The sequence below is a fragment of the Caretta caretta genome, chromosome 7 (genome assembly GCF_965140235.1).
Source record: "Caretta caretta isolate rCarCar2 chromosome 7, rCarCar1.hap1, whole genome shotgun sequence".
NCBI classification, from domain to species: Eukaryota; Metazoa; Chordata; order Testudines; family Cheloniidae; genus Caretta; species Caretta caretta.
The window spans coordinates 27,307,879-27,325,078 of record NC_134212.1 but is presented as its reverse complement, the minus strand read 5'-3'; the positions used below and the strand labels follow the sequence as shown (position 1 = coordinate 27,325,078).

Below are 17,200 nucleotides of genomic sequence, written 5' to 3'. Positions count from 1 at the left end.
TGGACCACAGGAGGGATACAGCTATCTGTAAATTCACACATGTTCTGCAAATATTGTCCTGTTCCATAAGTGTCTTCAGAGACCCATATTCATCATTCAGCTAGGTTCCTTAAACACTTTGTAGCCTCCATACACCCTCCTAAAGGTCGGAGGGAGAGGGGGCTCTGGGAGCAGCAGGACAGCTGCTCTATATTTGTATGTTCCTTCTCCTAAGAGAGCTATGTAGAAGACAGGGATTTTTTTAAAGCTGTTTGGTGTTGTATTACCTCTCCTATATGATTTATGGACCTCATTGGTGGAAAAGGGTCATATAGCACTGGTACTGTCCACCAGCAAATGGCAGCATGGCTGTAAAAAGCCATCAGAAGCCTAAAAAGAATGAGGAGAGAAAGTATTTATGTGCAGGTTTCAGAGTGGTAGCTGTGTTAGTCTGTAAAAACAACGAGGAGTACTTGTGGCACCTTAGAGACTAACAAATTTATTTGGGCATAAGATTTCGTGGGTTAAAACCCACTTCATCAGATGCATGAAGTGAAAAATACAGTAGGCAGAATATATATACACAGTACATGAAAAGATGGGAGTTGCCTTACCAAGTGGCCTTACCTTGCCTTACCAGTTCTAGACTGACCCCCCACTTGGTAAGGCAACTCCCATCTTTTCATGTACTGTGTATATATATTCTGCCTACTGTATTTTCCACTTCATGCATCTGATGAAGTGGGTTTTAGCCCACGAAAGCTTATGCCCAAATAAATGTGTTAGTCTCTAAAGTGCCACAAGTACTCCTTGTTTTTATTTATGTGCAGTTGACCAGGAATTCATGGGGTATGGGACCAGGGATTCCTGTGAATCTTGGGCCCGTGTGGTCTATTCTGGCCCTGTCCTCTGTTCATACTGATGTCTGGCCCATTTTCACTCCCATACAAAGTATGCTGCATTGAACATGTAGTTTCCTTAACCACCTGGATTTGTTTGGCATGTAAATACAAATTGTTTAATAATAATATTGATTTCCCTTTAGCAGGAGATGTTTTACTTAAACAGTAGAAAGTAAATAACTTAAAGGTTCAATTAGCTTAGCTGGACTGAACACATTTCTCTTTCATATTTGATTTCTAATGAGCTCAGTAGTGACTTTGTGGTCCACGTATTTTGGGAAAGGAAAGCTGAAGACTTCTAGTAGTATTGAATCACTTAAAAAAAAAAAAGCCCACAATGATCATGAGCTATGTTTCAGCCCCTTGTGACTTCAGTAAGTTATCACAAGGCAATGATAAGCAGTGACCAACAGCAGAATCAGGTGAGCCCTTGACTGGTGCACACTGCATGTTTGCCATTCCCAAGGAACTAGCCCTTAATCATTACTTTGCAAAACATAGCAGCCTCATATCTAAGGGTGCTGCAAAAGAAAAAGGGCCAAATTCTGCCTTGTTACACATGTGCCCATTTTCCTGAGTGGAATGTTCATGGATGTAATAGAGGCAAATTTTTGTGCACATTAAGCTGTTTGGGACAGGACATGAACCTTATTTTATATTTTGTAAAGCACCCTGTGACATTTATGGTGATTCCAAGTAGCCACCATCTGTACAATGTGCAAATTTTCTTCAGCAATGAGTACATTTCCATTTAGAAATTATGTCCATAAATTAGGATTGTACATAGACATTTAGTAGTGGTGAACAACATGATTAAAGAATTATGTATGCCTGAAAGTAAGAAATTCAGATTTAAATTCTAGCATATCACTTGAAGGTCTTGAAATTCAACCATTAACAGACCCAATGTAGTAGTTCAGATGTCTGCCACAGCTCCATAGCAACACACACACCATATTGAAACTTCAAAGAATGAAGTAAAATTACTAACTTATTAAAACTGTGTCTTATTAAGATGCCCCTCAAAGCAGCAATTCATAAAATATCATTAAAGATGCAAAACTGCTTGAAATAGATTTTTTTTTTTTTTAGTCTCATTCCACTCTTGAAAATGGGTTCATTTTCATGGAAACTTTTACCAAAGTGCATTTTGTGAGCAAAAATTACCTATTTCCAAGCAAAATGTGGGTCCATTTTTTTTAGCAAAGAACACCCTCTTTTTCTGTTGCCAAAATCGCTTAAAAAAGAAAAACTTAGAGTGTGAAAAAAATCGGTGCATGATTCTGTGAATCAAAATAGTGAATTTCATGTCATTCTGCCTTTGAGCCCTATTTCCTCTTTGGCTAGAGCAAGAAAATAGTTTAGATTTTCTTTTCTCTTGCTCTCCCCCCATTTCCTTTTCAAGTGCTTAATGTCTTCTTTCCCCACCTTTCCTTGTAAAAGCAGAGTGAAGATACACTTCCTCTACAAGGCCGTATTGAGCCTCTGGATCTACACTGTAAATAAACCAAACCAGTTCCACAGTGGATGAAAGATGGGTAGAATGATTACTAAGGTTTCTATTGACTCAATGTGGCTTCAGTATAACAAGGGAGTTCATGATGTTTTATGCATGAAGAAGCGTGTAAGGCTCTCTGTGTGCTAACACTATCAAAACTAATATTCGCTTGTCGTGGATGGCAATTGAGGATGATGATACTGTTGTAAAGCAAAAGTCTCCAACTCAAAGATTTACATTACTTAACTTGAAAAGAGCCTTTCCTCTTTAAACATGAAACATTCACCATAAATATTAAACAGAGATAATCTTTTTGATTGTTAAACCAGTAAAAAAATTCAATAAAACCTGTAATCCATCACTGATATTTGGCTCCCATATTGCTGGTGACACAAATGACAGCCTAACCCAGCAGGTGACTCAGAAATACTCTTTGAAATCTAGACTTTGGAGACTCTCTGAGGAGCCCACTTGACAGCTGGCACCATTTTTGTTACTTTGTCAGCAACTTTCTGTATTTTCCTCTACAGCTCATTGGGGATATTTTTGTTGGAGTTTTTTCTCCCTCACAACTAGAGCTTGGCATACACTGCAAAACATTTTGGTTGACTATTTCAGTTTTTAAATGACTTTACTCTGATTGTGTTCATGCACCTTTTTGTATTCTCTGGTCAAGCTATTGAGAGTCACTGGCATGAACGTTCAAAGTGAATTTCAAAGTCACATGAGCATATAACCATGGAAACTGAATTTTAAAGTTAGATGCAAGTATTAATTCTGGGAGTGCTTGCATGCTTATCCGGTTTGAGGGTGGAAATGATACCACATGACTTGCTAATCAGTGCAGCTTGAATAGTGAATACCTGCAGAAAATTTGTTTGAGGTCAATCCCGTAAGGTTAAAAGACCCCCAAAATCCATTAGATGGTTTTGAATAGCATCAATTGAAAAAAAAAGTCATCTGTTGGTGAATGTTCCACACATAGAAAAGCAGGCTAAATTGATCAAATAAATTATTATTCCCAAATTACTCACTCAGCTTTACTCAACCTACGTTCCTCACCTGGATCTGATAACCACATTCTAATCCTTTGTTTATGGCTGGTAAAGACACACATTCAGCATTGCAGCTTCATTTCAGGATTAGGTTTGAGAATTGTGGGGGGAGAAAATTTTGTTTGAAGCACACACACAAAAACAAATGGGTAAAGAAAGATAAATTAAAGGTTATCCCACTAAATCGAAAACTTCTATCTTCATTTTCTACAAGTCTATATTGGATGAATTTACTGCCTGTGATAGACAACATGTATTAGAGTTTCCTCAAGAAAAAAATATCTTAGTAGCTTCAGGAGTGCATGCATAAGCATTGCATTAGCTGTTTTTATCATAGGAAGCTTGAATTCAAATATGCCCCATTTGAAAAAAGCTTTCAGATTCAGAACATTGAAGTAATTAGGACGCAGGCACATATTTAAAGTTCAGTTCACACGTGCCTTAATACTATTCTGAACAGGAATGGATTTAAAGACCTGTTCAAGGGCTTTCCTGAATCAGGGCCATGCTGAAGAAGCAAAGCTTCATTTGAATGCACCCGTAGAGTGGTGTAAATAGTCCAGCTGTGCCATCTTGCAAGGTGTTTGTCACTCACCAGTTGCTGTGGAACAGACTAGTTGGGCTGTGAGGTGCAGCAATAGGCAAAGAGGTTTAAACTTTGCATGGGCTTACCCCCTTTGGAGGAGGATAGATACATCTTCGGAGTTAGGTGCCACAGTGCCAAGCACTTAAAAACACCTAAGATAGACAGACATGCATCCTATTTATACTATGGAATTATCACATCATTCACTGTTGAGAGCTGGTGCTGGACCGAGAAGGGAACCAGATCAATATGTTGTCAGTGGGAGCAGTGTGACAGACAGCGGCGTATTATTCCCTAGGCCGACAAGGCCCAGGCCTAGGGCGGCAAATGTGCAGGGGTGGCAAATTCATAATAGCCATAGGAGCTGACTTTACCCGGCGCTGGTGGGTGCTCGCGCCCCCCCTTCCCCAACTCCACACCTTCCCTGCCCCCCATTCCAAACCCTTCCCCAAATCCCTGGCCCCACCTGCTCACGCAGGCTCGCCGCATTTCTCCTCCTTCCCCCTTCCTCCCAGGCTTGGCGCATGAAAGTGCTGGGAGGGAGGAGAAGCGGAGCAGCAGTGCAGTCAGGGGAGGAGGCAGGGCGGAGGTGAGCTGGGGGCGCGGGGAGGGCCGCAGCAAGTAGCCCGGGGCAGGGGCAGAGGAACCGCTCCCCGCCCCAGCTCACCTCCACTCCACTGCCGCCTCCTCCCCTTGTGCGCCACCACTCGGTTTCTCCCCCCTTCCTCCTAGGCTAGCCTCAGGAAACAGCTACCAGTGGATTCGAACGAATTTGTACAAAAACTAAAACAAGTTCATATGGGGCCGGGGGCGGCAATTATTTCAGGACCTGGGGGCGGCAAAATCATTAATCCCCCACTGGTGACAGACTAACCTTAATACTTGATACCTTGTAAAGATATAATATATATTAATATATAACGTTTCAGATTAACCTAATACTGGGTACCTTGTAAATATATTGCATAGAGTTTCTTTCAGTTCAGACATATACATGAATACACCAAATTACCAGGTCCAACAATATTCCTAAGTAAAGCTAAGGGGGAAATGTGTTTCTCATCCACAAAAATGTTTGAGTTTTCAAAACATTTTCCCATTCTACACTGGTACAAAATCAGGACTTGTCAAAGTTGTTTTTTGGGGGGGTGGAGGGGAGGGAGTGGAGGACAGACAGACTAGTCACATATACGCGCACACCAGAGTAGCCAATAGCCTGGTGGTTAGGGATGGGAGAGTGAGGTTCAAGTCCCTACTCTGTCTCATTCAGAGCAGGGACTTGAATCTGGTTCTCCCAGGTGGGTTCCCTAACCACCAGGCTATTAACCATCTGGCCTGGCTCTCTGGTTTTGACCAGAAAATTCCATCCTAGACCCAAGAAACCTTTCTCAACAAAAGTTTAGACAAAACCTGTGAAACATTTCAGTTTCAGCAACTTGGCATTTTCCAACAAAAAGTATTAAGGTCAAAAAAATTCCCAATCAGCTCCATTCTTAAGTGTCTTTCATTCCTAACAGTCTTTACAGCTTCTGACTTTCTAGAGAAGCAACTCATATAGAAATCTACTCAGGACCATGGCTACCAGCTGTAGGCTCACTTTTGCCTTAAAGCACTTCCTGCTTTATTTCTACTAGGTGAAGTTACAGGAAAAGTTCAGGAATTTTTTTAAAACAAGCAATATTCTCTACTGCACAGTCATTATAACACCCCAGAGGAGGAAGAAATAAATGGCAAATATGTCCACCTTTCATGAAATGTCAACTGTAAGCCCCAACTGCCCTGGACATAAGATGCATGTTTTCCTACAGGTCTAAGAGTCCCTGGGAGGGCTTCAAAATGGGGGCAATCCACAAAAGAAATTTGCGATTCAGAAGGAGAACTCAAGTTGGACAAAGCAGTGATGCCCCCTTCCCGCCAAAATAGAGTTATTCAAATGAACAGTAATGATATCAACACTTTTGAGTACCTGCTTTCAGATTTTTTGAGCCAATTTTACAGATATAATAAATATAAATATTGTTTCCAGAAAGCATAGGACTGGGTTGTTTCAGTTCCTGGGATGGATAAACTGGGAAATTGCATTTTCCCTCCTTTGGGATTGCATTTATTTATAACTATTCATGCATATAAAATTTTGCTGTTATTTTCTGTGAAAGAATTTTCCTCCTTTCCTTTTATTGGCCCCATTTCTTTCACACACAAAGACACAGATGCTCCGTTACAATGATGTCAGCCTTGCTACATGCTCCAGCTGTTTAGGTGCATTTATAAAGTTCAGTCCTGTACATTATGCCATAAATGTATATTTCATGTATAAACATAAAGCTAACATATTGCAGATCTCTCTAAGTGTAACTTTAATGGAGGTTCAGTGAGTTTTAAAAATATTGAAAAGTGTTTAATCTTTCCGTTGGCAATATTTTTATAGCAGGTTTTCCAATTATTCTTTTCTCAAGCTAGGTTCAAAGATTTTTTCCCCCCTTGTATTTCATCTTCTGTGATTTTTGGAAAAGCAGAGAGGTTTTTTTAGTAAGACAATATGTATTTTAAATAGAGACGTCTGAGTGAAAATATGCTTCTGTCCACATCTACTCATGTCCAAGCCCTCATTACCTTCATGCATGCTCACCAGTTCACCATGCCGAAAAACCTCATGTCTAGATGTGCCAACTTTCAAAGATGTTACATGTCACAAGATGTTGTTACATTGACTTGATGTATAAATACTGACATGGGTAAATTAAATCCGGGTCCAAACTATAAAGGTCTTGTCTTGTGTCCTAAATTTCAGAATAGGGGGTGAATTGTGCCCACTAGGCACAGTCTTGAGTAGGGTCATTCTGATGCAGCCCCACCCCTGTTGCCTCAGATTGTCTTGCCGTGTGCAATTTGTTCCATCCTGTAAACCACAGGCTCTGGCTTCTCCCCGTCTCCCTCCCCTTGTGGAGATGCACGGAGGGTCAAATCCAATTCCCACTGAAATCAGACTCATTTTTGGCTTCAGTGGGAGTTTACTCATGCTGAGAAGGAACATGCACTGCACTTGAGTGTAGTGTTTCTTATATTTATTAGCAGTGTTGCTTTGTTCTCATGTCTGAATTTCATGTACATCTTGTTGTCATAATTTAACTGAGGTGCTGCATATACAGTACGTTTTCTAGTTGATTACCAAATACACCTCCTGACTCATAAATATTTGAGGCATAATCTTGGTTCCACTGGCTTGGCAATATAATGACTCTCAGCAGGACAAGATGTCTGCTAGCTAGGATCCTGTTCCTTAATTCATGCTGTTTAATGCAAGATCAGTGGTGAATAAAACCACCCATAATTTGATGACCGTGCAGTCCCTGACTTTGAATGTATATTGGCAGACTTTGCTTAGCACAGTAATTATGCAGAATCCTGGGCAGTTAGTATCTACTTGAAGTATCCTAATAGTAAATATATAAGCCGTGATTCAATGTGGAACAAAAATTCAAGAACATAAAATAAATCCACAAATTATATCGAAATATACTTGACTCCTGAGACCCTAGGGGTAGGAGATGGGCATGAGCAGAAATCCAATTGCTGTGCTCTCAGGCCATCCCTACTGATCCATTTTGTACCAGCCTATTCATAACTGAGGCAGAGCCCCCTACATAGGGGCAGTGATTAATTTGTAATGAAAGATGTGCTCGGGCTCGAGCAATTAGGTGCCAGGACTCAAACAATTTTTTTACATTCATAACTCATGCAGGAAGCCCTGAGGTTCTGGGGCTATGAACCTCCAAGCCTAGAGGTGCCAGGGCTCAGCCCTGGCACAAATTAAGCTCTGTGTAGGGGACCTTCTATGCAGCTGCTCCCCTCAATGTACATACCTTAGAAGGGCACCACAGAGTTTATAAGGTGAGGAGAGCCTTGCACAGGCTTCTCTGTCTGTGAATGACTTTCAGTAAAAGCTATATTTATTGATCTGCACATGTTGTGTCTAGTTTATTATTATCATTATTATTATTATTATTATTTTTGTTTTATTGATATATTAAAATGCCCTTACCAAAAGCCTGTTGCTAAGAAATGTGATCATGTACAATAGAAAATGTTACCATTCATTACTGACTCTTAAATTTACAGGTCCTTTGTCATCCAGCAAATCCCAAGCAGCAATCTCTTCATGGTGGTAGTAGATAATGAATGCAACTGTGAGTCTATCTTGCCAATTACCATGGAACCCATAGAAATAAGGTATATCCTTTATTTTGAAGATTGTAAGAGGGAGACTCAAAGTGCAAATACTGAATTTTACCCTGTGTGATTTATGAGCCTAACAGAGAGATCCTCAGCTGTTGTAAACTGTCATGGCCCATTGAAGTCAAGGCAGCTGAGGATCTGCTCCTTAGGCCTGGTCTACACGGGGGGAGAGGGGGGAATCGATCTAAGTTACGCAACTTCAGCTACATGAATAACGTAGCTGAAGTTGACGTACTTAGACCTACTCACTGCAGTGTCTTCGCTGCGGTGAGTCGACTGCTGCTGCTCCCCCATCAACTCTGTCTGCGCCTCTCACGGCAGTGGAGTACAGGAGTTGACGGGAGAGTGCTCAGGGGTCGATTTATCGTGTCTAGACTAGACACGATAAATTGACCCCCACTGGATCAATAGCTGCCTGCTGATCCGGCGGGTAGTATAGACATATTTTAACTCTCATTTTCCAAAGTGACTTATGCATTTAAGAGCCTAAGTCCCATTGAAAGTCAATGAGAGTTGTGCACCTAACTCACTTAAGTGCTTTGTAAGGCCTACCTGCATATTTAGGCACATAAACGTCTCTGTAAAATTGGCCTTAAGTGCTTAAGTCACTTCTGAAAATAGGACATAGCCTCCTAAATCTTTGGTGCTTTTGAAAATTGTACCCATATTGCCAAAGAAAACAGTTTAAACATGGATATCTCCTGTATTATAATGTAATATATAGTATTTTCCTTAACTTTGTATTTTAGGGCTGTATTGCTATGCTGAAAGGTATCACTTTGTGTTCTGAAAATATAAAAAATAGATTCTGTAACAAAGTAAATTGGTAACTTAATTTGTAGTCTAAACACCATCTTGTTTTATTGCCACACTAGAGTTTGGGGTTTGTTTCTTCTCATAAATAGGAATTCACCAAAAAGAATCTGCAGTATATTTTTGTTGCTGAGTGATAGAACTTTCAAAGGACCATTTGGTCATGTTAAGTGCCAATGGGAACAACACTGGGAAGAACAACAATAGCATTATGACCTACTTCTTTTGTTGATTGGCTGGATTTTAGAGGAGTGGGAGGAGGAAGGGATGGATGGAAGGACTTCATTTCAAATCCATTCAAACAAACTTTGAATATTTAAATGCAATGATCATAAGATCTTTCCTTAACTACTGTGAACATAATGAATCCCTTAAATGTGAACGTTTAAAATCTCAGAAGATTAGAAGACGTCCAGAATCTTGTCATGGATTTCATCCTGAAGTAAGTTTTTATAATTTTTTTTCCCCTCTATGGTAAATATTTTTTCTAGAGTAGGTATTAGAAAACTGTCTTCTAGTGTGAAAAGCAACTAAATATTCTGGACATTCTGAACATAGTAGTAAAGGGAAGTTTCTACATGATTGCAAGCAATGCGCAAATTGTCTAGTGAGCTTGTACTCCATTTCACAATTAAGTGCTGTGTTTGCACATCACGGCACAACATGTAAGGCAGAGGCATGATCTGAGTGCAGAATTGGCATCCAGGAACTTCTGAGATCTTATTCTGGGTCTAATGCTGACCGCAAGATTCCTTCCATGTGTTCCTTTCTGAAACCAAGCCACTTGGCCATGGGACAGGATTTGATCTCTACGTGAGTAAATAACATCAGCATTTCAATTGTTATACTGGTAATTTTGTGATTTGTTGATTTGTTTATCTGGGACTCCGACACAATGCTTTTAAGATGCTACACAAGTGCTACATACTTTATGAGCTTAAATATCCACTCTGGAAAGGCACAGAAAGGAAGTGACTTGCCCAAGGTCACCCAAAGCCAAGAGTAGCTTTCTGATCATCTTTATTTTTCTGTGCTTTGATTACACAAATTTTGATTACACAAAATCTGCCATCTACTGCTTTCATAAATATCCATTCTTCGCCATGAATCTTAATAAGAACAGGAGTACTTATGGCACCTTAGAGACTAACAAATTTATTTGAGCATAAGCTTTTGTGGGCTAAAACCCACTTCATCGGATGCATGCAGTGGAAAATACAGTCGGAAGATTTTATATACACAGAGAACATGAAACAATGGGTGTTACCATACACACTATAACGAGAGTGATCACTTAAGGTGAGCTATTACCAGCAAAAGAGAAAAAAAACTTTTTGTATTGATAATCAAGATGGGCCATTTTCAGCAATTGACAAGAACGTGTGAGTAAAAGTAGGGGGGAAAAATAAACATGGGGAAATAGTTTTACTTTGTGTAATGACACATCCACTCCCAGTCTTTATTCAAGCCTAATTAAATGGTGTCCAGTTTACAAATTAATTCCAATTCAGCAGTCTCTCGTTGGAGTCTGTTTTTGAAGTTTTGTTGTTGTAATATTGTGACTTTTAGGTCTGTAATCAAGTGACCAGAGAGATTGAAGTGTTCTCCAACTCGTTTTTGAATGTTATAATTCTTGTGGTCTAATTCGTGTCCATTTATTCTTTTACGTAGAGACTGTCCAGTTTGGTCAATGTACATGGCAGAGGGGCATTGCTGGCACATGATGGCATATATCACATTGGTAGATGTGCAGGTGAACGAGCCTTTGATAGCGTGGCTGATGTGATTAGGCCCTATGATGGTGTCCCCTGAATAGATCTGTGGACACAGTTGGCAATGGGCTTTCTTGCAAGGATAGGTTCCTGGGTTAGTGTTTTTGTTGTGTGGTGTGTGGTTGCTGGTGAGTATTTGCTTCAGGTTGGGGGGCTGCCTGTAAGCAAGGACTGGCCTGTCTCCCAAGATCTGTGAGAGTGATGGGTCGTCCTTCAGGATAAGTTGTAGATCCTTGATGATGCGTTGGAGAGGTTTTAGTTGGGGGCTGAAGATGACGGCTAGTGGCGTTCTGTTATTTTCTTTGATGGGCCTGTCCTGTAGTAGGTGACTTCTGGGTACTTATCTGGATCTGTCACTCTGTTTCTTCACTTCAGCAGGTGGGTATTGTAGTTGTAAGAATGCTTGACAGAGATCTTGTAGGTGTTTGTCTCTGTCTGAGGGGTTGGAGCAAATGCGGTTGTATCGTAGAGCTTGGTTGTAGACAATGGATCGTGTGGTGTGGTCTGGATGAAAGCTGGAGGCATGTAGATAATTATAGCGGTCAGTAGGTTTCTGGTATAGGGTGGTGTTTATGTGACCATCACTTATTACCACTTAGTGTCCAGGAAGTGGATCTCTTGTGTGGACTGGTCCAGGCTGAGGTTGATGGTGGGGTGGAAATTGTTGAAATCATGGTGGAATTCCTCAAGGGCTTCTTTTCCATGGGTCCAGATGATGAAGATGTCATCAATGTCGCACAAGTAGACTCCAATGAGAGACTGCTGAGTTGGAATTAATTTGCAAACTGGACACCATTAAATTAGGCTTGAATAAAGACTGGGAGTGGATGTGTCATTACACAAAGTAAAACTATTTCCCCATGTTTATTCGCCCCCCCTCCCCCGTTCCTCACATGTTGTTTTCAACTGTTGGAAATGGTCCATCTTGATTATCACTACAAAAGGTTTTTTTCCTCTTTTGCTGGTAATAGCTCACCTTAAGTGATCCCTCTCGTTACAGTGTGTATGGTAACACCCATTGTTTCATGTTCTCTGTGTATATAAAATCTTCCTACAGTATTTTCCACTGCATGCATCCGATGAAGTGGGTTTTAGCCCACGAAAGCTTATGCTCAAATAAATTTGTTAGTCTCTAAGGTGCCACAAATACTCCTGTTCTTTTTGCAGATACAGACTAACATGGCTGCTACTCTGAAACCTGTCATGAATCTTAATATTTTTGTCTTAATTCTTCTTTGTTCTTTTCTTTAGGAGAATGCAAGAGAATGTGGGGGTGTTCTAGGCCTTAGTGCTAAACCTACTCTTGTTCTTCTTCCACTGCTTTTGGCAATTTTCTCAAGGTGACGTTGACTGATGTGTTCACTTGGCATGCTAAATACATGGATAAACTGTGAACTGAGAAATGGTGCAACATAGAAGACAAGAAATATAGTCAAAACATCAGCATTTCATGATTTTAAACTGTTGATGAGATAAACAAAGCTATGTTCAAAAAGGGTTATCTTTTTACTTTGCAAGTCATGCAAATGTGAATTTGCCATATGATAGTCACAATTCATCAAAAAAGGACTTTAACAGATATACACAGGTGTCCATTACTTTCTGCTTTGTCCCATTGAAACCAATTTAAAACTGTACTTTTTAAATAAAGTATATTAAAATCATAATTTCATTGTGTATTTTTTTAAATATAGCAACTAAACATTTTTCCTGAACTAGTAATTGGAACATAATAAAACAGGTAAGGGGATATTTCACGTGTGTAGGCTTTGTTAAACTATTTCTGAGATAATGGGAAACTAGAGGATAACACATACCTAATTTTTTATAATAAAGGCTGAGTGACTTATATTATTAACCAAGTCAATGGAACATAAGCACGTCCTTCAAATTGCACATGTGGTTCAGTTATTTTGCTCACCTGGGACACAGATAACATTCTCTGATGATTTACAGTGAAACTGGAGCTTTTTTAACACAGATATAAAGAAAATCTTACGACATTAGGAGTGTGAGCCGAAGCCCATTGAAGTCTTTCTATTAACGTCCACAGGTTTTGAATCTGGTTCTTTAGTAATATGTATCACAAGTGGCAGAATTCAATAGTTAACACTTTTTAAAAGATATGGAGATGTTTCACATTTACAAATGTAATTGACTTAAAAGAGGAGGTGATGATGGTGATACATTAGCACTTACATTCTGCTCCTCAGCTTCAAAATGCTTTTTTACATATATTAACTGTGGGATACTTAGGTCAAGTTCCCTGTGGTGAAATGGAGAGACAGAGAAGTTGTGACATGCCCAAGTCACAGGGTGAGTCAGGGGCAGCAAGGAGTCAGGATTCCTTTGTCCTAATGCCTTGTTTATGCCTCAGTCAGGATCACACTACCTCACACCTATAACTAGAAATCAGATTGAGAAAAAAAAAGTTACCCAAGACTTAGATATCTTTGCATGCCTTACTTAGAAACGTACAGGGCCGGATTTCCAATGAGGCACAGTAGGCACATACTTAGGGTGGCCTTACCTCTCTAAAACTGTAGGACACGAAGGTCAGCTGTAGGCAGATGTGTGTGGGTGTGTGCTGAAGATGCTGTGCCTAGGGGCGCTTAAGATGTAAATCCAGCCCTGGAAACGAATCAATCTGAATAGTTACAATATTTCATTCAGGAGCTGGATTCCAGAGTAAATGCTGCCTAATATGATGAGACCACAATTTAACATATTAAAAAATTGTATCATTTGGTAGCAGAGGGAGGCTGACAGTAAGTACAGTTAAAAAAAAGGTTTAGAGCTTTTTCTAGACAAAAAGAGATGCTTATAAATCCCTGAAGTATTGGCACCTTGCCCCTTTCAATTTACTAGTAATGTTTTGATCGTAAATATGATGGCTGAGGAGCTTGATCTTGGAAAGACAAGAACAGGAATCCAAAGCATGATTGGTCTTTGGAGCGTTCTGTATAAATGCAAGGAATTTTATCAAGGAAATGACATCATTAAAACTTTACCAGTAAAAATACACTATATTAGCTTTATGATTAAATACTATGGTTCTAAATTTGGTGAGAGAATTTTCCCACTAGGAAGTAAAAGAAAGCCATCTTCCCTTTGAACAAATACTGAATGTAATGTCTGTCTCTCATGATAAGAACAGAGAGACTGTGTGTATGCTAGAAAAGGGTTGTCTCTCAAATGATACAACCAAGACAAAGGCTCGTAAAACAAACTTTTTCTTGGTGGTTGTGGTTAGCTACTATAAATGTGTTAAGAACTAAAATGAAATTTAGAGTATGGGTATGAAAAAATCCCCAGTTCAGACAGTTTTCCTGTAAGTGGAAAGGGAAGCTGGAATCTTTCTAATTAATTATTTTGAATGTAATCCTAGCTGATGCTAGAAATGGCTATTGCTTTTACAAAGAAAGGATCTTAAGAAAAGAACTAAATGAGCGAATTGATTTCCTGCTGAACCAAGGTGAACACTCCTAATAATAATTCATTGTTAATTATGGAAAGTAGCAGACTAGTTTCATATTCAGGAAAGCACTGAAGGAATAAGAAAGATTAAAATATGGGCATGTTAAATGAATATTGCTCAGAAAAACGAGACAGCTCATTTTCTTTCTCTATTGAGTTAGTCAAAATTATAAAGATCTAGTTCATTAATGTGTATCAAACCAAATACTATGCAGAACAGCATAATCCAAAGAAAAGAACTGCTGCCTGTAATGTGATGTTTCATCCAAGAGGGCTGCTAGTGACGACATTTTTAAAGTGTTGGCTAAGTTCCTTTAGATCTTGGTTGTTTTCCGGTGTGGGGTTTATCTAGTTCTACTATCTACTGGTTTGGCAGTGCAGTTTCTCATTTCTGTCTTCAGACTTAAGGTTCCCTAACTGATTATATTCCTTATATTCAACTGAAATTTAGATTTATAAAATGCTCTATAGGAACTTATTCTATATTCTAGGCATCATTCATGGGAGCATGGCACAGCTGAGGGGCAGATTGGTAATATATTGTGTGGTCCTTAACGGCATGAAGCCACTGGCCCAAAGACCCTGAGTTGACATTCAGAGATGCTGAAGAGGAGCTGGACTGCAAACCGATAACATGTTGCAGGTGACAAAGGATAAAGTAATTCCATCTCCTCACCAGTCCATTGTTACTGCCCCCCACGTCGGCCTTGTGAAGGAGTAAATTTCACCTATGCTGAATAAAAGGGTCAATCCTTTAGCAGTACCAGTCTCAGCATGCCCTATTGCTGTCAATGGGATAAACACTAGAAAATATTATGCCATCTTCTAAAAGACACTGTGATATTATGATGATGGATGCTGTATGAACAACTGGATGGATGGATGGATAAAATCCAGTGGATAAACACTGATCTTCATGCAACTTGCAGTACCTGAAAAATCATACAAGACCTGATCCAACCCCCAGCTAAGTCAATAGAAATATGTGTATGTACATTAATATATACAGATGCAAACTGAGAAACTGTATATATATTTAATAAACAGGAAACACAGATATAAATCTACATTTTTATCATCCTGAAACCTGAGGCTAGATCCAAATACAACCATGATAATATCACTATATGTTTCTACACAGTAATAGGCATCGCTGCAGGATTCTGTTGCTATTTTTCTTGGTAATGGCATTGATTTCAGACTTATTAACCCCAGCTGCCTATTTTCCCTTTAATCTTGATAGAGAGAAAACTACTTTGGTGCTTAGGACCAGACTTGAACGCACCATTTTCTAATAGTTTGTGTGGGAAAATAGTCTGCTTATAGTTGTCACTCCTGCAAACACTCCTTTAAACCGTATAAGCCATAGCCCAAGGGGGATTCTGCAGCTGTGCCATCTCCTCTTGTTGTTTCTGTGACACTGAGACAGCCCAACCCACTGCCAAGACCAATTCTGCAATATATATGTTAGGCAAAACAGGTGGTTGCCTAGGGCAGGAAGATATTAAAGGCTGCAATGATTGTTTCATTGTGTAAGTGGCTACAAGGGACATTTCTGTATTCGGCTGGTAGTGAAATCCCTAGAACAAGGCACTGGCCTTTTGAGCCCTTTGGTTTCAGAAGACAAGGTGGAAGCTTGTGTTAGAGGGCTTAGGTGGAAGCAGTTCTAGTTGTTTCCCTTTCTCTCTTAAGTCCTTTAGGGTCTCCCTAGGCCGTTTATACTTTGCCCTTTTCTGTCCCTTAGAAATGGGAACCATGAGAATTGTATGAGCCTTGTCTCCATTGTCCACTCATTCTCCATTAAGAAAGACACATACAAAACAACTATTTGAAAGCTTTCCCCTGGAAAAAAAAATTACAAAGAACTGCCCCCCCACCCCCAACTCCGTGAAAATATTAGGTGGTTGACCTTAAGTTTTCCTGCTTAATTACACTGTTTCCTAAACCTTCCTTCCAAGACACCTGATTGAGCACCACCTTTGTCCTAGTTTTTACCAATGGGGCTGACTGTTCCTGGCCATGCTGGTAAAATTCAGGTCACAAATTTGAATTATCCTTTAGCTGCTCATTCTTTGCTGTGCTTGTACCTGTTATTTTGGGGCAGTGACATTAACTTATTCTGGTGGAAATGAATTTTTTTCTTAGGTGAAAATTAATTGAACTTTCACCTGTGGAAGGTGCTGGGATTTTCTAATACCCAGAAAATTGCTGACAAGTCAAATATCCATACAGCTGAATAGCAAAGTTACAACTAGGCACCCCTCTTCAATGGCTCAAAATTCAGGTGGTACAGATAAATACACGAAAATTCATATACCTATCTGAGCTATATCTAAATTGTCCACAAAGGCTCTCTCTCCCCAACAAGCTCAACTCCCCTGTATTTTTTATGAATGAGACACTGGGAGCCTGTCTCTTCCCAAATCAAGTCTACTTAGAGGAACCTAAAAAGGGCATTTGTGACAATCATGCTGGGGATCTGAACTCCATACAGAAGGGGAGAAAACTTTATCTGGGGATACGTTTCAGAAGAATCCCTTTTCAACAGTTTACTGGACTACAAAAAGAAGGGATGACAAATGGGACAGTACCTTCTGATTCTGTAAACATTGGACCTCTTGCCTGGAGGGGTGGCGATGCTGGTGGCTTGATGTAAGTGAGAAACCATGTTAGGCAAAGACATAACTTGCTAGAATTAAGTTTTAGGCAATAGAGAGTGTGCTGTTTTTGTAATCCTTTATGATTGCTTTTATTCTTGCATGGTATTCCTTAAATCTGTGTTCTTTTATTAGTACACTTATTCTTAGTTTTCCTATAAACCATCTCAGTGCTGTGTATTGAGGTAAAAGGTGTGTCCTCGGTGAGCTAACAGGCTGGTGTGT

At 39.7% G+C, this 17,200-nt stretch overlaps 1 protein-coding gene across 5 annotated transcripts in view; it reads left to right on the top strand.

Annotated features, from left to right (window-relative positions):
• Nucleotides 1-12,508, top strand: part of CACNA2D3 (calcium voltage-gated channel auxiliary subunit alpha2delta 3) — a 729,133-nt gene extending 716,625 nt beyond the window's left edge. For 4 of the 5 annotated variants that reach the window (XM_075130333.1, XM_048857135.2, XM_048857134.2 and 1 more), the window contains 3 exons: nucleotides 8,140-8,255; nucleotides 9,432-9,511; nucleotides 12,093-12,508. In XM_075130333.1, the coding sequence (XP_074986434.1) occupies nucleotides 8,140-8,255; nucleotides 9,432-9,511; nucleotides 12,093-12,185 (289 nt within the window). In that variant the 3' untranslated portion in view covers nucleotides 12,186-12,508. The remainder of the gene's footprint in view (nucleotides 1-8,139; nucleotides 8,256-9,431; nucleotides 9,512-12,092) is intronic. The other variant, XM_048857137.2, reaches the window with a different exon arrangement.
• The last annotated feature ends 4,692 nt before the right edge of the window (nucleotides 12,509-17,200 follow it).